The 22,032-nt window shown below is 38.7% G+C and overlaps 2 protein-coding genes across 6 annotated transcripts in view; one reads left to right on the top strand and one right to left on the bottom strand.

Moving 5' to 3' along the window:
- The window catches only part of rgma (repulsive guidance molecule BMP co-receptor a), a 57,731-nt gene extending 42,029 nt beyond the window's left edge, over nucleotides 1–15,702 (top strand). The window contains exons 1-4 of one of the 2 annotated variants that reach the window (XM_084124484.1): nucleotides 3,555–4,082; nucleotides 6,839–6,954; nucleotides 10,197–10,714; nucleotides 12,437–15,702. In XM_084124484.1, coding sequence (XP_083980610.1) covers nucleotides 4,069–4,082; nucleotides 6,839–6,954; nucleotides 10,197–10,714; nucleotides 12,437–13,138 — 1,350 coding nt within the window. In that variant the 5' untranslated portion in view covers nucleotides 3,555–4,068 and the 3' untranslated portion in view covers nucleotides 13,139–15,702. Of the gene's footprint in view, nucleotides 1–3,554; nucleotides 4,083–6,838; nucleotides 6,955–10,196; nucleotides 10,715–12,436 lie in introns of those variants that run through there. The other variant, XM_084124485.1, reaches the window with a different exon arrangement.
- Nucleotides 15,703–16,648: 946 nt separating this feature from the next.
- The window catches only part of chd2 (chromodomain helicase DNA binding protein 2), a 28,656-nt gene continuing 23,272 nt past the window's right edge, over nucleotides 16,649–22,032 (bottom strand). For all 4 annotated transcript variants that reach the window (XM_084125102.1, XM_084125101.1, XM_084125103.1 and 1 more), the window contains 6 exons: nucleotides 21,591–21,707; nucleotides 21,298–21,476; nucleotides 21,108–21,207; nucleotides 20,836–21,022; nucleotides 20,110–20,356; nucleotides 16,649–18,549 (listed from right to left, as the gene is read on the bottom strand). In XM_084125102.1, coding sequence (XP_083981228.1) covers nucleotides 18,249–18,549; nucleotides 20,110–20,356; nucleotides 20,836–21,022; nucleotides 21,108–21,207; nucleotides 21,298–21,476; nucleotides 21,591–21,707 — 1,131 coding nt within the window. In that variant the 3' untranslated portion in view covers nucleotides 16,649–18,248. The remainder of the gene's footprint in view (nucleotides 18,550–20,109; nucleotides 20,357–20,835; nucleotides 21,023–21,107; nucleotides 21,208–21,297; nucleotides 21,477–21,590; nucleotides 21,708–22,032) is intronic.

The following is a 22,032-nucleotide window of genomic DNA, read 5'->3' on the forward strand; positions in this document are numbered from 1 at the left end:
TAAAGCAAGGTGCACTTGAAAGCGATTTTAAACTATGCACATGCTTCATCATTGTGTTGTGTTGAGCTGTGAAGAAGATAACATGGCGACAGCTCTGTTTAAGCTGCTGTTTAGAAAGCTTAGTGCAGATATTCACTAACCCACATACACACTGATAAAGTCCCCTCTAACAAAGGGGAAAGTGGCAGTCTAGCCATTCTTTAAACTTATCTACCTAATTACACCCAACAAAAAAGAAATTAGATAAACCTTGCTTAATTTGATCATATTTCGGCATTCATCTAAAATGTGTGACCATGCTTCAGATCATAGTGTTGGCATGAAGGCAATCCTCTGCCTTTTCATTAAACAAATTGGAAAATTAATGGTTTTCACCCAGATCGGGATCCCACGGTCTCTTTCCATAATTACTGGCTGGAATGCCTCACTCTCTGGCAAATCCTCACCTCATATTCTGTTATAGTGGCCAAGGCTTTAAGATGTGCCTAAAACTGACAGTGTCTATAATGGATTACATGAAACATAATTAGATTGGCACTATCAGTATCAAGGGGAGCAAAAAAGGAGGAGTATTATTGATTTTTCTTAATTTCTTCTTGTAATACCTACAGTTGATTGTATCTGTTTTTGTGTCTGAATCAGTAACCGCTGAAACATATTGAAATCAATGTCTTTGTGTCGGGCCAAAATATAATAAATGATATTCATTCAGTGCATGTGTGACATTCTGTAGCTGTGTGGATCTGATATGTATCTTTTATGTTATGCAGTTTTCTTTTCTCTGTCTGGCCATTATTGTGTTCTTTATCTATTTCCATTTTCACTTATTGTGTTTTTCTCACCATTTTCTTTTTTTATTATTTCTTCATGCTTTCTCTCTGCCTGGGTCATCCACAAAATATCTAACAGTATTAGTTTTTTTCATCTTCTGTTATTCTTTCTTGCAAAAGATGCCTTCTTCACAACTGCAATGTTTATCGCTCAGATGTCAGCCAAACGTATGTTAACTGAGTACATAGCTTTAGCAAGCCTTGTTTGCCCTTGCACCCCCCTCTTTCTTGTCCTCCGCCAGCTGTGTTTGAGGTGGATGTCCAGTATCCGGCTGTTGTAAAGCCATTCTCTTCACACCAGGGTGGAAGCCTCTCCTTTGAAAACTAGCAGATTAATGTCAAGGTGATATCCCTCAAGCATCTGTCATAGTCAAAGTGAAACATGTCAAACCAGTGAAAATAAAATACGTTACCATTTAATTATGTTAAGTGGATTTTAGGTTGTCAAACATTAGGTTGTTTATTTATGGTTGACAACAAACCAGTCTCAAAGTCAAAAGCTAATTCTCATGTCTTTTACAGCAGAGGCATGAACAGTCCCTGGCAATAGCACCTAATATATTCTGCTTTTTGTAAAGCGCTTGGTATTTTTTCTTCACCCCAGTCATTTTAATTGATATGGCAAATGGATTGATTTGATATGCAATAACTCTACTGTAATACCCCAAGCGAGCGATGCTTCAAAGAAGACTTTTTATTACTGACCGTTCATGAGTATTGAGCTTTTGCTTCTATGTTTTTCTATGCAAACTACAATGGTTGTGCTTGTCATTTCGTGTCTTGTACATGACAGCTGCATTTTTCGAGGAAGTTAAACTTTTAGAAAACACATCTCATCATAACTCATGCATGTTTTTTTGTTTAATTTTACTACCGTGTCCCACGATTTTGGACGCAAAATTGCATTCCGTGAACAGCCGCTCATTTTGGCTAATGTGCTGTCATTCTGAATATCAGAATAGGTAGGCTGCAGGAATTTTGACATTAAGAAAAATATTGATTCGTTAGTATTGAATTACTTGTATTTTACACACAATATTGCCAGTTACTTTTGCTCTGCCAATGAAATAGTTCCAAAAAAGCCAACACAGAAACAGCCGTGAGTGGCTGAGAGAGCAAGTGGTGTTTTGTTCTTGAAAAAATGAAAAGCTTGAAAAATCCACACCAGTATGCACAGACAGACTGATAGCTTGTCTGGAGCACGAAAACAATTTTTTCTTGTCATTATTTTGTATTAATATTTCATAATAACAGGGCTTGAAACATGTCACATGCATATGGGACTGGTATCAGGTCATAGTAGCATGAATTTGATAAAATTTTGTCTAAAATTGATATTGTGGGCTCAGCCCCTGATATTGGCAAAAAAAAAAAAAAAAAAGTTTTTCCCACTTACAGACCTGTAGGGGTTAGGGTTTGGCATCCAGGTCAGACTCAAACCTGCAGGGTCCCCATGTGAGCCAACATGTGCTGAGCATGTGCACAGCTCATAGCTTCACAGCTCTGACTAGAACTAGTTTTTTATAAGTCCAAGGCTGCGTCTGAAATCGCATACTCTCTTGAGTAGGTTGGCCTACTCATTTTGAATAAGTAATTACTTCAGTTCTATTTAATATGAATGTGTGAAGTATGAATGTAATCTGGACTATACATTTGCCATGTTGTCATTATCATGTGACCTACCAGCGTCAGTTCCTTGTTGACATTCACAAATCCTCTACTGTGGCCTCATGGGATAGTAAAGTGTCCATCGTATGCGCACTTCAGAATCTTCCGGCGAGATTCTGAAGTGCGCATACGATGGACACTTTACAATAGTAGGTCATACAGGTACTTTTTGCCTACTCTTTATGAGTACTGGCAATTCGGCCTATACTTCTTTTGTCACATACTGTTTTTTGCTTACTATATAGTAGGGAAGTATGCGATTTCGGAGGCAGCCCAAGTGTCAGTGACGTGTTATAGCTTTCGCTCCTAACTGGGTTTCTCAGTGTGGAAAATGGTAAGTGGAAAAACCTGAACTGGAGTGGAATGATTACTGATTGCTTTGAGAAGGGGAGGAAAAATCACTATCTCTCCACTCCACTTATATACGCTGTTCCAGACCAGCGTTCAGTCTGTGTGTTGCTTGGTAGCAACTCAAAGCTTGATACTCTGGCTATTTCTGACCATTTTTGTTTACTGTAGAATAAGAACTGACCCATTTTTCTTTATGTTTTGTCTAAAACATGTTATTGGATATAAATTGTGTTTATAGAACTGATAAAAACAAAATAACACTCACAATAGGCCTAGTCACAGGTGATTATTTTGAATGTAAATTTGCTGACCACATTAAATTCATGGACAAACTTTTAACTGCCCATGTTTCCTATTAATGTCACAATCCATCCAGTAGTTTGGATAGTTTGTAACAACAGCACTCTTTATACTTTCCATTAATTTGCACAGTTTATAGTAGAATGCTAAACTACTCTGAGCTGTAGCACTTAGATATGGAAAATGCATCTATAATTTTGAGACACATAACGCAAACAACAACAACACTGAATTACAGATGAAAAACAAAATGTGTTCTTTCTAATGCAATTGCATTGTAACTAACGTGTTCATGCATTTAATTATTTAGTTCTATTATATTAACTAACTAAAAAAAAAAAAAAAGGGTTAATATATTCCAGGCTTGGTTTAACAGACATAACCCTGCATTGACTGTGACAGTGTGGGGAGTTAGACTGCAGCGCTGATCATCGTGCCTCACACTTTCAAACTCGTCATTTCACAACACTGAGGCGAGGAAACGAGCCAGCGCTATCAACACTGCTGCCCCGAGGGCTCTTCCTACTCAAGTCCTGAGAGCCACAGAGGAACCTGGGAATACCACTGCAAAATGAAGAACACTATCGATTCGAAAACATTTACGAGCTTTTCCTTTTTATCGTTTGTGCCTCGATAAACTGGTTGACGGATCATACCTTTATTTCCAGATCACGGCACCGATGAAAATAACATCAGACACCGCAGCGCTGAGATAAAGACCTATCTTGCCTTTAAAATTATCGGAACAGGGGACATCATGCAAGGACGACAGCAGAGCTTCACCGCGAGTTTGACATCGGTGTATAGACTTAAATAAAACAAAGGCTATTACTAATAAAAGGCACGACTGCACGCGCTTCAGTCGCAGACCCATCCCGGTTCCGCAAAGAAACTCAACCCAAAAGTGTGGAAGAGCTCCATGCATTCAAAAAGGTGGGTTCCCGGTGATTTCTTGACGAATAACTTCTAAAATTATTTTTAAATATTCTGCAGTGGTTAGTTTATGTGAAGACCTCCTCTTATAAACGGTATAGTCAATATATCGCCAGCATCTTATATCACCGATTTTTTTTTTTTTTTTTTTTTTGCAAGTCTACATCATATTGTAGCCTATGTGTAGCCATGTGTTTTGGCTTCAAGAATAGTCTAAAAAGTAAAGATTGTATTTTTATTTTTATTTTTTTATTAATTAGAATAGAAGAAAATAAAAACGAGTTTTTTAGATGTCAAGCTATCACTAATGAATGTTCTTCTACTCTACATCTAAATTTGAATATTTTAGCATCTGCCGCGCTAGAAATTATCCACACGCTTTTGATGATCAATTAAACTCACAAATTGTTAGACTACATCTGGGTTGGGTTCACAACATCATCTATATCTTCTCATTAAAGATAAGGTACCATAATGCCATATTTTGGCTTTTATGTAGCCTACCTACATTCAAGTTATTTTCTCATAATCTGAAATAAAAATAGGCATCACTTTTACAGTTAATCTGTAAATATGCATGAGGAGGACGCATCTCTCTCTGGAGATATCATTCATTCTCAACCACTGTGCAAGCGCCATCTGTTGGACTGCAACAGCTGACCACTAAAAACACAACCATTACATATCTACATCTCTCTTCTTCTAGGACCTTTCAATTACCTTGACCTGCCAAGATCTCAACAAGACTATTATGATCAGATTGATTGAATAATTAGCTTTTATACTTTATAGATGGGAAGCATCCTTCATGTTCACACAAATAAAAATATTAGTCCTAGTAAGATTACGTATTTTATAGGGTGAATTCAGGTTGATTGGGGGACTGCCAATAATTCACATTTCAGCAGTGCATTTTAAGATTGACAATGGTTAAGGAAAGGTAATCTGTCTGGGAGTCTGAAATGTGAGGGAAATGCAGTGACATAAAGCTTATTAACTGGTGTTATATCACATATTGGTTTAGATGCTTTGAAAGCCCTGGGTATTGATGACAGTGATGTATGATGATGCTTAGGTGGATGCATTTATGTTGACAGAGACAGACCACTATGTAAAAGGTGATCATACATTCATGTGCTGTTGCAGTTTAGTTGTGGGTGGTATAGGGCTTCTCTTCCATTTTGACAGAAGCTTCTGTCCCTTCTGTTTACTTCCTATAATCAGTCTGCTATTTGTCTTTTAAAGCATATATTCCCAATGCAATTTAAAAAAACGAACTGATTCTCTCTTTTGTATTTAAATGAGCCTTTAAGAGGTTTCTAATCCTGCTTTTGAGGGTCACTGTCCTGCAGAGTTTAGTTCCAACCTCAATTAAAAAGACCTGAACCAAGGTAATCAAGGTCTTCAGGATTACGAGAATCTTCCAGGGAGGTATGTTGAGACAAGTTGGAGCTATACTCATGTTGGCCATTCACAACCAGGATTGAACAACCCTGCTTTAAGCCTTAAAAAAAAAAAAAAAAAAAAAAAAAAAATCTCAACTAAGCATTTGTGTTGGACAGTCTAAAGAAACAAACTGAAAAAAAAAATAAAATAAAAAAAAAAACAATGAAAAAAAAAAAAAACATAAAAATGTAATAAAATAAATAAATGAAAGTTAGCCTATATAATATGTGTGGAAAAACAGAGCCCTATTTTGATGAACAAATTGGTCTGTTTTCCCATGACAACTTACATGTTGAAATAGTGATTATATTTTATATGAGACAGCCATTTTATTTATTATCTTAATTTTGGATATGTTAACAATAGATTATTTGATTATAATGTACACTATACATGGTACTTAAACAGCATTGGTCATGTGACTATTTACACGGCCAAGTAAAAAATAAAATCAAAACAAGACCATCTGTACTTTCATTTATAGTGGACAACTCTGTTTGAAATACACAAACTGTCTTTAGACCTTAAATATTTTTTTTGTGCACAAATGGGATTAAGTGGGTAATTGGGTGAATTTGAGTAAGACTTAAATAAATGCTATTTTATTATCATGCTCTGGTAAAATATTATGTTACTATTCTAAAAACTTCTTAAATTTACATATTGATTTAAATATATTTCACTAGCACTTTATTTTACAGTCCTGAACCCCATGTAGATACCATGTAGCCTACTTATTAGCCTATAGTTACAATAACTGGGTTATAACTAGGCACTAACCCTGAACCTAACCTATTAACCAGGCTACTTGTAAGTACACTGTAAGTGCACGTACTGTAAAATAAAGTGCAACCTGTATTTCCAATCTTATTTTGATCCTGTCATAACTGAAAATGCATGCACCAGCACAGGGAAGTATTTACACATTAGCTAAAAGAGTAACAAGTATAATGTGTTCACTTTCTTGAGTACAGGCTACATGGCAAACGGGTAAACTACTTTTCAAAGCACAGGCGTAATTTGAAACTATTAAGGGGTTGGTGGAGAAACAGTGACTTCTTATTGGTGCACTTCGCAGTGTAGGCTGCGCCCTCTTGACACTAGCAAACTCGAAGATCGATGGCACGTTTCTAGCGAGGGTTGGGAATGTGTGAACACGGAGAATACCTGACAAAAGCAGCGATATTTGTACGACGGAAAGGGCGTGCGGCATGATTTCGGGGTGTTGCGTTTCTTCGGCAACTTCTACTCAAACGGAAAGTTGCAGCATTGCTCTAATTCGCATTTCTTTACATTGCTGGTGTGAATAGGGAGAGGAGAGGAGCGCTGTCCCGTGCTGGATGGATGGTTATGGGGAAAGGAGCAGGACCATCGGCGCTACAAGTCTGCCAGTTCCTTGTTCTGTTTCTCTGTTTGTTTCCAGCAGGTAAGAAAAAAAAACCATTTATCATTTAAAAAAAAAAGTTTTAAGACTGGAAATGATGATATGTGTGTTTCCTGGCTTTTAACTGTCGAAGTAATTGTGCAACCTATGTTAATTATAATCGCTACAAAAACACTTAGAGCAGTTAAACATGTTGAAATGACGCCGAGAAACGTATGCTTTTGTTACTTAGCAGTTGGGTGTATTTTGTTTAGTCATGACCCAGTTACGTCTGGTGAAAGTTATTTATCTTCTCAGTGTACATTCCTTATAATGTAGCCTACGCTTGAGTAATGTTGTTGTTTATATCTTTCAAGTTTGCACTAACTTACTTATGTGCATTTAAATTAACGGTGCTAAACCTTTTCGCATTGAAAAGATGCGAAGAAACAAATGTGGGTGCAAAGCTAGATTGATGTTTTTAGTTGTTTTATAGCCATTGTTTAAACCGTTCGATTAAAGCGTAATGGTCCGAAGGTTCGGTTTGATTCTGCTACACTAAGTTACCAGTACCGCAGTGTTTCCCACAGCTCTGGCGGGGACGTGCTGTTGTGTTTGGGGGAGGGGAAGCGAACCCTCCACATCTAGCCTATAACATGCCTTCGCACGACTTGTTGGGGCAAAATGTAAAAAACAGTAAAGTCTTTTAAGACCGTTTTCAGCATAGTAAAGCAACGTTTTAAAGTGCAACAAAATTCTAAAAATGTCATAATTATCTCTCTATATATTTTTTATATAGGTGTATGGTTAAATTCACACAAAAATTAGTCTGCATTTACAGTACTGTAAATACTGGGTAGTAGCCTACATGGACTTCACAGTGAACACTAGTAGGAAAATACTGAAAATTGTAGTGTTGTGTTGTAGAATCACAGACATTATCACTGTCTACACTACAGACTTGTGTTTACAGATTAGCTGCAATATTTTCATGTCCACAGTGCCATACTGACACTTAAGTTCCCAGCCTATACTGTACTGAATTATGCAGTTGCTGTCACTTTAAGTTACTTGTTTTGTAATGTTCAGTGCTTTATCTAAAAATATTTACTCATAATTATTGAGATTTTTCTATAAAGAGTATTGATGTGCACATTTAGTTGACAACCTCTGAAATCACAAGTTTACTAGAGATCATAACCACTCAGATCACCACAATGTTGCAAATACCTTCCCCTTAATTGGTGTATATAGAAGCATACAATCAATATGATAGTAATATCATATTAAAAGATAAATGACCTAGCCTGCATTGATTTTACAGTAAATTTCTGAATACAGCAATTTTTCAAGGAAATTACTGCTCATAAAATCCTGGCATGTTTACAATGTAGTATATATCTAATGTGAGAAGAAAAATCGAATGTGTGTAGAAGAATGTAGGCACTCTCACGTGATTATGGGTCAGCTGTGTTTTCCAAATGTGATCATTAATTTCTGTATATCTCATTATAATGGAATTTACAAGTGTTGTTTTTATCTGTCAAGGTTCTAGTCAGTTGTAAGTAGTGTTCAGTTTGATTTCACACCCTGTGTTCCATCTTCTTTCACATTATTTAACGCCAAACAAAAGACAATCATGCAAGCGCTAGTCACTAACATCTTAAATTAGCCTATTGTCTCTTATCAGATGGTCATAAATGCCCTTTATAGCTGGTAGGTGGAAGACAGGTCTGTGACTGAGACAACAAAGATAGTTGCATGATTATTTGGAAACAAAGTTGTGTGTAGTTTTGGCATGTCTTTGTATTTTTATTAAACGAAAGAGATAATCTTTAAATAATGAAAAAACACATGATTCTAAAGCCTTCGGATTTCAATTCAACTATGTAATTCGAGGAAGGGGAATGCGCTTGAAATTGCTTTTGCCTTTGATTACGGCCTTTTGCTCTGGACAGGTGGCTATCTCATATCAAGTTTGACCTGTGGAATGGTGAGACCTTCTCTGTGTTCCACCCATTGGTCCTGGAGCCAGTTTCTCTCCAGAGATCCTGTTTCTTTAAGGCTGTCCTCAGCCCCCTTTCCCTCCTGCCCTGCATGGCTGATGAAACTCTACCTAATCCCTTTACACAGGGCTAATTTATGACTCTGCTGGTTTCTTCTCAATGGCAAATTGCATTGTCTTCATTCAGAGTCCTAGGACTACACCCTCCCACACACACACACACACACACTCACAGCTACCCCCTTCTGTTAAAGCCCTAAGTGATTTTTTTTTCAGATGTGCATTTGCCCTCGGTCACTGACACCCATGGTGCTTTACTGAAAAGCACCCCCACAATCTGCTTAGCAATGCAAAGGGACAGCACAAGGTGTGAATGAGTGTGAATTTGATATGAGATAACACTTCTAAATAATAGACTTTTGTTGGTGTGAATGCTTCCTTCCAGTTTGTCTTAATGCTATTAATTTGTGTTGCACCTTAAAGAGTGTGAAATTGCTAGATATCCAACTGGGAGCTTAATCGGCATTTTTTGATAAAGCATATCCCATTTACTAATATAAAGTGATGTCATTCATGGTGAGGTAATGAAGTTAGATAAGCCTGTCGAGAGTTCATTACATTGTAACGATGCCTATTTAGATGCTTATTGCTTTACGTTTTGTATTACAAAAGCTCTTAAGTGTTGAGCTTTTCTCCCCTGTGATATGTACACATAATAAGAATATTCCATTAACATTTAGAATTTCACATAAAATCACGAATTGTTGATTGGCCTACTCTAATATTTATGTTTCATTTATTTTTGAAAAGGCAATGAGACAACAATAGCCTTGCTTTATACTACATTTAGAGCACTTAGACTTGATGGAAGTTGGCAAAACACAGAAACTTGGAACTTGGTTGGAATGTTGTTTTCTTTTTATTACTGATGGAATTAAAGCCTCACTTTGTCCAGATGTAGAGAGAATCCATGTGTTGTTATGAGGGCCTTGAGCAACTGGCATTCATGAACATAACATAATAAACTAAACTAAACTAAACTTCATTTAAAGGTTAGTACTGAAATCATTGAAATAAAAGGTATTACTATATGACGTGAATAAAAAGTGAAGACACTAAAAATGGGAAACAAAAACAGGTTATTCTTGATTAAAAAGATAATGGAGTTTGTTTAATATCAATATAAAAGCTTAATCAGTTTTGTCAGCTACTTTGATTGATGCTTATTTCATTTCAGCTTTGTATAAACTTGGTTTGACCATGCCAGTATGTTTATGCTATCTCCCTTTTTGCTTTACAGCAACTCTGCAGTGTAAGATCCTCAAGTGTAACTCCGAGTTCTGGGCCTCCACCTCCAGATCTGGCCCAGAAGAGGAGCCCTGCACCGCTCTGCGAGCATACAACAACTGCGTCCGTCGCACCGCCCGTACATGTCGAGGTGACCTGGCCTACCATTCAGCCCAACATGGTATAGAGGATCTTATGAGCCAACACAACTGCTCTAAAGAAGGGCCCACAACCCAGCCTCGTGCCCGCACACCCCTGCCCCCGGTACAGCCACCACCCCAACCGGACATCCACGTTCCCTCTGATGGGCCAGAGGTGTGCCATTATGAGCGGAGTCTACCACGTGATTCTGCGCCTCCCAATTACACTCATTGTGGCTTTTTTGGGGACCCACATCTCCGCACATTCAACGATGACTTTCAAACCTGTAAAGTTGAGGGAGCCTGGCCACTGATTCACAATAAGTACCTGTCTGTGCAGGTTACGAACACTCCTGTTGTGCCTGGGTCTTCTGCTACGGCTACTAGCAAGGTAAGGATTTTTCGTGCCTCGTATAAATAGGCAAAAGTAATTTCAGCATAATTCTGCCGTCTCATTTCACCAGCTGCTTTTTAGCTAGCTCAACCAAGTACTAGGTCTACTACATTAACAGGAACTAGTTAATGGTGAAAGACAGCATGGTTTTACCAGTGGGAAGAGAATGCAGACTTCTTAAGTGCGGAGTCTAGTTAGCATTTGGATCTGTTCCACAACGAATGAAGATGTGATAAGAGGAACAATTGATGAAAGTCTGATTAATGTTTTTTAAAGGAATGTCTGCAACAAAAGAGAGGTAATAACTTGGAATGTTACCAGGCTCTAGAGCCTTATTTATTTATTTATTTTGTGGACTAATGTTACTATATTTGTGGCAATCCTTGCCATTATTTGTGTGTGATTTAAGAGTTTTGTTGTTTCAACTAAGTGCTCAGTCCATACAGGAAACTGCTGATATTTTCTCTGCATTAGTTGGCCCTCATACCTCATAAATTATCATTGTTTTGCTTTACGGCTCATTGGACAAACTGGGAAGCTGCCTTAGAACTGGCCAGCTGTGGAGCCTAAGGTGAAAGCACAGGACTACACGTTTATGTCTGATGTCCTTTTGGCTACAGTAATTTTGTGACCAGGGTTAAATGTTTTTCAGAGTTTTTCCTCTGCAGAAAAACACAAGTACTTTGTACTCGGTCACATTAAGAAACAGAGCAATTTTCTGCCATCAAAAACCTCTAATGATTCCCCATTAAGTAGACGGACCCACAGTTCATTCTTGTAGGAAGGGAAGGGATCATGATATTTTTGTTAAGTTGGCTGTTTTTTTATTAAACGATAGTGGCTCAGAGACAAAAGTGAATGTGCAAACTAGACATTCCTATAGCCTGTCCTGCGAAAATCAAGCATTGGTTGGGTGCTGTCAACAGGGGGCAGATCACTGGACTATTAGTGATTATAGGGCGGTTTGACTAAACTGAGTCTCCACTCGGACATAGGCACACACTCATATGCATCATTTGCAAGATCAGAGCAGCCTGGACGTCCCGAGGTCACATATGTGTCAGCAGTCCATTGGCCCCCTAATGGCAGCTCGCTGGAGGAGTCAGAGGTAGGAGCAGCCTTCTCTAATTAGCCCATGTGCAGGCTGTGCTCTCTAGCTGGCGCAAGTCCACTCCCTGGAGCTGAATCCGGGGTTCACAGGCAGGCTCTGAGCAGCATGAATGGATTGTCTTTGTGTCTGCATACTGAGGTCTGCTGTAACATAGACTGGACCTGTGTTTCTCCAGAGTGCGTTTACATTGGCCCCCTGTATCTTGAGCTGCTGCTGAAATGTGACATTACGAAAGCTTCTGGGCTTGGAGGGTCTGCACTACACAGTCCTCTGGTTTTATAAAGACAAGGCTCAGTTATGCAGAATGGAGTAGTGACCATCATTTGCCACATGCAGTGGTGCATAAAACACTGTCTGGCTGCTGTTTGTTGGCTGGTTTTGATTGAACAAACATTGCATTTTAAATTGTGGACACTTTATTTGTTATCTATTTTTCTACAGAATCTGATTATGGTGTTAACTAGCACATATGTTGCAATGTTTTCTTTCTGTTCCTGGCGTTTTAATGTATTTATGTATAAAATAATAATTCATCTTAATTTAATCTAAATAAACTTATAAATGATTTGTTCTCACTTGTTCTCACTCTCACTTCTTCTTTACCACAGTTAACAATCATCTTCAAGAACTTCCAAGAATGTGTAGACCAGAAGATGTACCATGCTGAAACCGACGAGCTTCCAGCTGCATTTGCTGATGGTTCAAAGAATGGAGGGGACCGCCATGGGGCCAACACCCTCCGTGTGGTAGAGAAGGTGCCCGGACAACACATAGAGATCCAGGCACGCTATATTGGCACCACTATTGTAGTTCGGCAAGTTGGCCGCTACCTCACCTTTGCGGTGCGGATGCCAGAGGAGGTCGTGAATTCGCTGGATGACCAGGACAACCAGGATCTTTACCTCTGCCTGCATGGTTGCCCTGCCAACCAGCGAATAGACTTCAGGACCTTCAGAGCGCGGGCGGCAGAGAGCCACGGCTTAGGCAGGGGACGGCCAGGCAGTCCTAACCCTGGCTTCACTTATCAATCAGCCATGGCCAAGTGCAAAGAACGTCTACCAGTGGAGGATTTGTACTTCCAATCCTGTGTTTTTGACCTGCTATCTTCTGGGGACATTAACTTCACCCTGGCGGCCTACTATGCCTTTGAGGATGTTAAAATGCTCCACTCCAACAAAGACAGATACCACCTCTTTGAAAAGGATACAATATTCAACTCTGCCTCCGAAAAATTAGGTTTTAGTTTCCTAGTCCTCATCAGCCTTGTTGTCGTACAGTTATGGACTGACTCGTGTTCCATTTGTCTGTAGTCCCCATTGGACATTCTTGTTAGATGGTTGTAAGAAGCTGTATGCATGTGAAATGCTACTCTCACTGTGTTGTCTTCCATCTACCAGAGGCTGGGCTTCTCAGCTAGAGCCCGAGCTTCTGCTGAGGGCTTTCACACTTGTGTGTCTTGTATCACGCCATGGACTCATCATCACGTACGTTCATTCATAAGGCCAGAGCCGAAGCGTTCCTGGAGATCCACCCATCTCTGCTGATCTCATAACTGCTCAATGACAGAGAAGGCAGTGCTGAGAGGGCCTAAGACTCGGGTCAGATGAAACCATCCTTGCACTCACCAGAGTGACGTGCCACTGACAGGAGTGAGAGACGGATGATCCTTTGCAGAAAGAAGAGTTTGGAGATGGTCTTCAGTTCACTTGATGCCAAGTGAGAGGTGAAGTATGTCTCCCGGAGCCAGGTTGAAGGACATGACAGGAGCTTTTATTAACGTCTCCAAACAATGGAGGGCTAGCAGGAGTTCTTTCTTTGAAGAAGCTCCAGATTTGGAAAAAGTAGCTTTCTAGTGAAAGCCCCCTGGCCAAGGCCATGTCAGACTAGTAAGTCGTGTTGTCTACAGAGAAGATTAATAGGTCATAACATCAGGCCTTTTGTATAGTTTGTCTATGTGTGTGCAAGAGAAAGATGTGTTATTGTGTGGGTGATTATATGAATGCTTGTGAGTGTGTGTGTGTGTGTATGTGAAGTGTTTCATAATAGCTGTATATTGCACCCAGGGTCCTAATGTAGCTCTGGTGTGGTGGTTCATGGGTCAGTAAGAAGTTTTACTGCCTGCCAAGATCTCTTTCCTACATTTTAAATATAAAAAGGGGTGTCAAGCAGACTTTAAACTACACTCATACTGCTTAGGTGTTATAATTTTGACAAATATTTATTGAATTCACTCCATTGTCAAATTGGGTGTTCGAATTCAGCCTGAACACATTTTCAGGCACATTGAGAATAACTTTATTCACAAAGTAAATGTCATTGAGTCAGAAAAAAAAAATATTCAAGCCATTGGTGTGGCCCAAGACAGAGTTGTCTTTGAAAATAGCGCAATTGCTTCAGATAAAAAAAAATGTATGGAAAAAAATATTCATGCAAGTAACAATCAACATATATATCCAGGAGAGAGCCAAGTTTCTCCATACAATATTTGCAGTTTGAGACGGGACCCACAAGGCAGATCCATCAATCATCCTTTCTGTTTCTTAAAGAGCAACGCCTTGCTCTCCATTTCAAAAGGGTGTCGACGTGGCTGTGCTGTAGGCCCAGTTTAACTCACGACTCTGTAGATCTGTGAATTTATGGCAAAGGCGTTTTGCCAAAGAACAAGCCATGGTGCCAACAATTTCCCAAACAGCTGAATTTTCTCTTTCTCATGGGGCCTTTGTGGTTCACTTAAGTATTTAGGCTCAGACCAGATGTCCTGATTGTGTCTAATATTGGAAGGTGCTGCTAACTACAGTGTGGTGGATGGACCAGTGCAGGAGCTATTGTTTTCATCTGCCATGCATTTCTTGTGACATTTGAAATGAGGGCATTCGCTCTCCAGCTATTAGCAGGCTCAGGATTACTGGCAACTCAGTATTGTAAATAGCTGTAGTATAGTAGTATTGGCGAGCTAAAGTCACACGATGCATAGCACCACTATTTTAAAGAGTGAAACTGCACCCTTGATGGCGTAATTATTTCATAGGCCATGTTTAGGGACTGTTGGAAAGGTCTTTGTGGAAGATGAAGCTCACGTAACATCATCATGTCATCTGTCACAGTTGTCTCTTACCAGTGTTTGATTTCTCTTAGTAAAAAGTTTGAACTTTGAAAGTATGGTTTAGATGTTAATTATACATAAATCCTTTGAGAGACTTCACAGTTATTTATTCTTACACTGTAAAGTTTTGCGAGCCTTACTACTGCTAAGAAAGCTTGTGTTGGTGCAGTTCATGGCTTTAAAGAGACATTTGAAAGCATACAAAATGATTGTAATGACTTTTGTGTTTAAGTGTGCTTGTGTTGTCAGTGCTTTTTGGATTTATATGTGTAATGTGACATGTATATACGTTTGTGTGATTTGGCAAATAATATTTTGTGCTGTTTTTTTGGTACATCAGAGGGTGTAGTGAAATTTACCTTCAAGTTTAAAGGGATATTGTGTACACACAAACACCACAAAAACGAGATAAGGGACTTAGTACGATCCAATTTGGAAAAAGAGTAAAAAGGAGACATCACCTTCCTAAAGTAACTAAATACTAGGTAGGAAACGTGTGACTTGCGGTGTTCATGTGTTGTTTATTACAAAAGCACTTTATGTTTTTATTCTCTTTAACCTAGCTCTTACATGGTTTTAACTTGATGGTGAAAAATGTTATCAGACTTGTAACGCTAAAGAAAAGTGGATAACTTTTTCAAATGTATTAACATTGAATGGGAGATACCAGACAGCTTAGTCTGTTTTTGTATGTAGGACTAAAGCGGTGCCACACACCACCTGTAAATACTGTAAATTATTTATTGAATAAAAAATAAAGTGTCCTGTTGATTTGTTTTTTATGTGTGGGTTTTTGTATTCATGTTTCTTGTTTGAACTCATGTTTGACTATGAAAGTTAGGTTTTTAGTCCAAGTAGGTTGGGCTAAGACTGCCACCTGATGGTATAATGGGTAAATGCTGAAACATTTTAGACTACAACGATGATGATAAATCGTATCTACAGAGGAGTTCATTACTTTACCGAGTTTGAGCGCTATAAAACTGCATAATTAGCTTAACCTTTGAGTCTTTCTGCTCAGTATTTGTTTAAGTTACAGGTTTCATTACTAATTCGACAAATATGATTCTAAAACACGTGATTCGTGTAGATACGAGGGACCTTACCAGTACAATAACTTTATATCTATTCCTTTTTTCGATGTAACTGTTGGAAAATGTAATTTTGATTTTAAAAAGTGCTGAAAAATGACAAAATATTGACTATGTAGTGAAGTATGTCTCTCACCTCAGCAATCCCCGCCATTCCTCTGAGTAGCATCCATACACGAGTAAAGCGCGCGAACAGCTGAGACAATTCTCTTAATATTCAACATTATTGATCTGCCTGCATTGACACCATTATATGAGAACTGAACTGGACGATGACATCTTGTTTTATCCAGAGCGGCTGTTTAGATAAATTAACAAAATGAATAACTTTTAAACAACAGAAATTAACCATCACTGAACTCATCTCAATATCCCGAGACAAACTTTGTTGTATTATTTTCCTGTTATCACTGTAAAGCTGCTTTGAATCTGTATTGTAAAAAGTGCAATATAAAGGTGACTTTATTAGGCAAAAACGTCATTTTTTTTATTTATTTACTTAAAACCATTTAGGAGATTGTCCTAAATCACATTAAATAAAATAAAAAACAATGTTGTTAAAACTGCATTGTAGGTTTCATTAAACTAGTTATCTAATTGTATCTGATGCAGAACAAAAGCAAAGATTGTCCATGATGTAGGAAAGTTTAATACATATAGGTCTATAAACATATGTACAGTACAATTCATCTGAACAGTGGCTTTTCACAAATATAAATTACTTTAAATTGGCTTGTTTCAAAGCTTAACATGTCTGTGGAGTGTGAGCAGAAGCTTGGGTGGGAAAGTTTTAACACATCTCAAGTATTCATAGCAAACATGTCCACATTTCACCAGCTTGTTCTCCTAGTCCTGCTACCATGATCTTTTGGAATTGAGGCGAGCACACCACATTGTTCCCCACTCACCAGAGCTGGCTTGACATGCATCTAGTTAAAATTCCATCCTGGCAAATGTTTTGAAATTGTACATAGCATAATACTGCACAGTACTGCTAGTCTTCCTTATATCAATCCGGTGTTTGAATCTACACAAGAATAAGGCACAGATGGAGAAACACATCAAATAAACAATGAATGGTATTTACCAGCATGCCAGTCAGTCAGTTTTGGCACAAAATCTGGTTCACCAAAAATAGCTTTTGACACCTGCCCACTCCCTAAACACGCATCTGTCCATTCATACAGTACTCACATTTCCACTTAAAGGTCAACGGTATCAGTGTTTCAAAACACTCATACTGAGAAAACTCAACAAAACATGAAAATCAAATTCAGGTAATTGTCTACCATTACTACATTGTCAAAAACAAGCAAGTACTGTTCTTTTAGTGCAATAAAAAGTTGCAACAGTACAAGCACTGACCATAAAGTGGACTTGAGTGGCGCCAAGTGTTACAGTCATAAGAAAATAAAGACAAAGATAGCTTACGTGTTATGATTATCTAGTGTTCTGACAAGGTCTACATAGACCCTGAATACTGTTCAGCCTTATTTTCTTCCTTTTTTTTTTTTTAAACAAGGCTACTATCCTCCAACAGAGCATCTAAGCATTACAATATTAACAAATGGCGGGTCTGCGATAGCGAAAACACATTTAGCTGATTCAATAATTCTGAGAAAAACAATTTGAACAATTGTTGCAGTTGTTGCTCATCACAAATACTCCTACATGATTATAACAAATATCAAAAGACAAAAACGCACATGTAATTCCCCCTCAAAATGACGTACAATCACAGGGGTCTGTATTGTAGAGAGCAAAACCAAACTGAATAGCTCAACATGAACAATGAATCAACATCTGAAGGTGCAGTTAAAATGATTCCTTTTTTCTCCTCCCACAAAGGCTACTTTCATGAAATAATCCTTTTTTGCACGAACCAAAATAACAAAAACAAAAAGACATGAACATCAAAGTAAAGTTTGCTTTGGGGATAGTCCCTTTCTGCTAATGACTCTCAACAAAGACCAAATACACGAGGCACTTTCTAACTCAGGCATACTTCAACAGCGTAGTCCACAGGACTAACCATGCCTTGTTCTTTCTCCTCAGTCCAAAATGGCAGACTTAACCTTGTCATGAAACCTAGAAGAGAGCGGAGGACACAGTGGCGATAAAGAGGAGTTTGGTGGTGGCTGGTTACGTCTCCTCCATTTATTGCCTGGGTGGCCTTTCTGCCACTTCCTTTGGCAGTACAGACCATCTCTGCACTACATGTTCACTTCACGTCTTCCTGTTGTTCCAATTAAAGTCCGTCACAGGTTTCTGCTCGGCAGTTCTTTCCAAAGCAGGCGAGATCGGCTCAAGGGGGGATTTCTGAGCCTGAGGGGAACGGGGGTCAATCAGGGGTGGGGGTTTGTCCGGGTGGAAGGGGCGGTAGTGATCAGGCCCCATGGGGCCATGGTTTCCAGGGGGGCTCCTGTGGTCAGGCATCCTTCTGAAGTCCTGTGGATGCCCTCCTCCCCCTTGGTGATAGTTCGGGGAGCGGTACTCATCCGAACGCCTCCTCTTAGGGTCAGGATGTCTGAAAACAAAGATACATTTTAATGCTACAGAACAAACAGCATTAAAACAGAACAGACATTTTTCATGTTGCCGTTAACAAATATAAAGCTACACTATGTAACTTTTGGCCTTTGGTTGAAGCATAGCTACAGTTACAATGTTTTGGTCATTATGTGAGTTGTGGTAGACCACTGTGTGTTTACAGATGATCGCCTTATCAGTGTGAATGTCACTAACAACATCAAAACCCCCGCAAAAGACATACCTAAAAAATATAATCTTGTGAGGAAATAAGTAGCTTGTTTTGACTTGTTGAAATCATGATAGCTGTTCATATCAGATAACAGTTGAAAATATAACTTGCCAAGACCAGTAGCCCAAATTAGAAACTATTTTAGAGAATGGCATTGTTAGCAACATAAACATTGTTTGGTGAACATATTCAATTTACAGCAAAAATTATGCTATGCAAACTATGTTGATCCGTGTTTTATTATGGGTAGCCTATTGGCGCTTTCCCTTTTTGCTTGCAAACTCCTGAGCATATTTATTTTATTTACGGATATGACATAACCACGCACAAACAAACAGTGTTGGGAGGGTAATCAGATTACTTTTTCCAAGTAACAAGTAAAGTAACCCATTACTTTTAAATTTACAAGCTACTTTTTCAAATAAAAACAAGTTACTTTTGTTTTTCCATTTATTGACTGACACCTCTCCTGTCCCCATGTTGAGAGAAATCTGGAGTAAGTTTAGAGGCATTGTGTGTAAACATGATGGTTATTGCAGTTCCAGACTAAATGTAAACATGCATTTACTCATCTCAAACAGATTCAGTATTGCTTAAAATTAATTTAAAAAAACAGTTTAAAGCAAACTCAGAATATTATGCAAACCTGCAATAGTTAAATAGTGTATTTATTATTTAACATATGTATTTAACCTCACTTTATTAACAAATGTCTTTGCTGTTGACCTTTGATGATCCAATTCAACCATACTAATAAGCAAAAATGACTTTACACTTTTATTGCTGAAGTAAAAGTGTTTCTTCTCCTGCTCCTATTCTTCTGCAATCCAGAAAGGCAGCACAGCTGAAAGGTTTGTTTGCCCTCTACTGTACAGGCGTGATTTTGCATTTCCTTCAGCCTGAGGCTTATTCATTTCACTTTTGGTGTGAAAGGGCCTTTATATTTGCCAAAAATATTTTCATTTATTTTAATAATTTTTTGTTATTCAACAAACAAGCAAGCCTAGCCTAGGTAAGAAAAAGTAACAATGCATTTTTTCCGATAAAGTAACCAAGTAACACAATTAGTAACTTTTTAGGGAGTAACGCAATATTGTAACATTACTTTTACAAGTAAACTTTCCCCAACACTGCAGATGAACGATGAAAGTATGAAGTTTGCTGGGAAATTGGTCCCGACAACTCTAAAATAGAAATGATTATTATAGGCTTACCATAGTCTTTAAGTTAAGGTAAAAACAAGTTTGGAAGATAGTTTTATGATATACTCGCTCCTTGTTTAAATTTTGTTTGTGTAGCTTTAATAAAAAAGCCCCCCTTGCTTACCTGTCATAATAGTCTCGATGGCCCCGATGATCTCTATCGTTTCCATACTGGTCATAGGCTCGTTTGCGAGGGGAACTGCTGTTACGGTAACCTCCTGAGCTGCGGTAGTCACCATGAGGACGACGGTCACCATAGTGGTGGTCCTTGTACCTGTGACTCTCATATGGGTGATGCCGATCCCCTTGCCAGGGCTGACTGCTGTTACCTGGGTAGCTGTATTTACGGTCTCTTTGCCAATCTCCCCTATCTGTTAATAGATGCACAAGGTACCAAATGAGATCATAAAAATGACAAAAGGAATCATAAATGATGTAATTTATGGCTGTTCAAAAACCACTAGTAGCTAATCAAACAGTTAATGTTGTAACAAACACAGTTTGTGGGTCAAAGCATCTACTCCGTTTCAAGAAAGAATACCACCTCAAAAGCCGTTTATGAGTACTGTTCACATACAGCACAAATTTAAGATTTTAAAAACATTCAGTGTACACTACAGTCTCTGTGCTCACAGCATCCCAGAAACAAATGTTTGAAAAACGAATCAGAAAAAATGAATAACTATGTGGACAACTGGGATTTTGGTATAGAGATAAAGGAACATGATTTTTCAGTAGTACTACAGCACAACCTGCTATGTTTATTGTTTGATTTTTAGATCTGATAGAGCGTTTGGACCCGAAGAACTGTAACATCGGACGTCAAACAAGCAGATGTTGCATCTCTCACCATCATTAGGAAAGTGCCTTTTATTGGGATGGTTGTATTGATCTCTGTGGTGGGCGTGAGGGGGAGGTCCAGGCGGAGGATGGGGTTTGGTTGTGGGCTGGGCACCTGTAGAGTCTCGACTAGATCCAGACGGTTCAGGTCTGAAGGGTTTTTTCCTGGAAGGATCATCCTTCTTCTTTTGCTCTTTCTGTGTGAAATACGAGGAGCAGGTGAGCAAGTGGTACATGAGGAGAAGAAAGTCATTGAGAACTGTGGATTTAAGATGAGCTTACCTCTTCCTCCTGTGAGCGCTTCTTCTGAGCCATCTTATACAGCTTGTGCAGTTTCCGGGCGCCAAACTCAGTAAACTTGGACACAAAAATCCAGAGGTTTCTGAAAAATTAAACAAAAGTGGGGTTGAATATGATATTTAAATATAACTGGAACTCCTGGAATTGGATGTATAACGTGGATTTGAGATACCTGCGCCAGATCTTGACGTGCTCAGGGTCATTGTACGTTTTAAGGCACTCTGTGATGCGGTCTCCGATCTTCAGCAGGCAGGTACGAGTGTGCTGTAACTGCTCCTGCACCGACAGCCCCTCGTCTGGCTTATCCAACTGCTTCAGAGCCTTCTTTACCGGCCTCATCCGCTCTTTGCACTGCACACACATTACACCACTAATCAATTTTCTACTCGGGACATTGCAAGTACTTCATATATTCCCGTTAGGGATCATGCCTGGTAAAGGAATGAATGACATTTTAACACTCACAATGCTAAATGTTTCCTGGTCCAGCTCATCATCTTCCTCTCCAATTGGAACAGGATCACTTCCTGCAGTAATGTGCACGGGGCCCTGAGCTTTCTTTCCTTTTCCTCCTGGTTTGGCCTAAAAAAGGGAGAAGTTGAGCTGATGAGAGACATATTCATACAAGATATAACTTTAGTATATTATGTACAAATTTAGTCTGACCAAACCTGGATATATATAAATAAATAAAAACTAACTAACTGAAATCTCAATAAAGAAAGATGTAACCTGAAAATATTATATTCATAATACAGAGAATTTCTTTCTAATACCAGTATAATTTAAATCTAAGTTTGAGTCAACTTGTTGTCTAAGAAACTAACAACCACTGTGCACAGGACGACAGTGAAACATCATACTCAAGTCCAGGCTTCTAAAGGAAACTTTCTCATGGTGAAACGTA

This window comes from Abramis brama (assembly GCF_963993115.1).
Source record: "Abramis brama genome assembly, chromosome: 9".
NCBI classification, from domain to species: Eukaryota; Metazoa; Chordata; class Actinopteri; order Cypriniformes; family Leuciscidae; genus Abramis; species Abramis brama.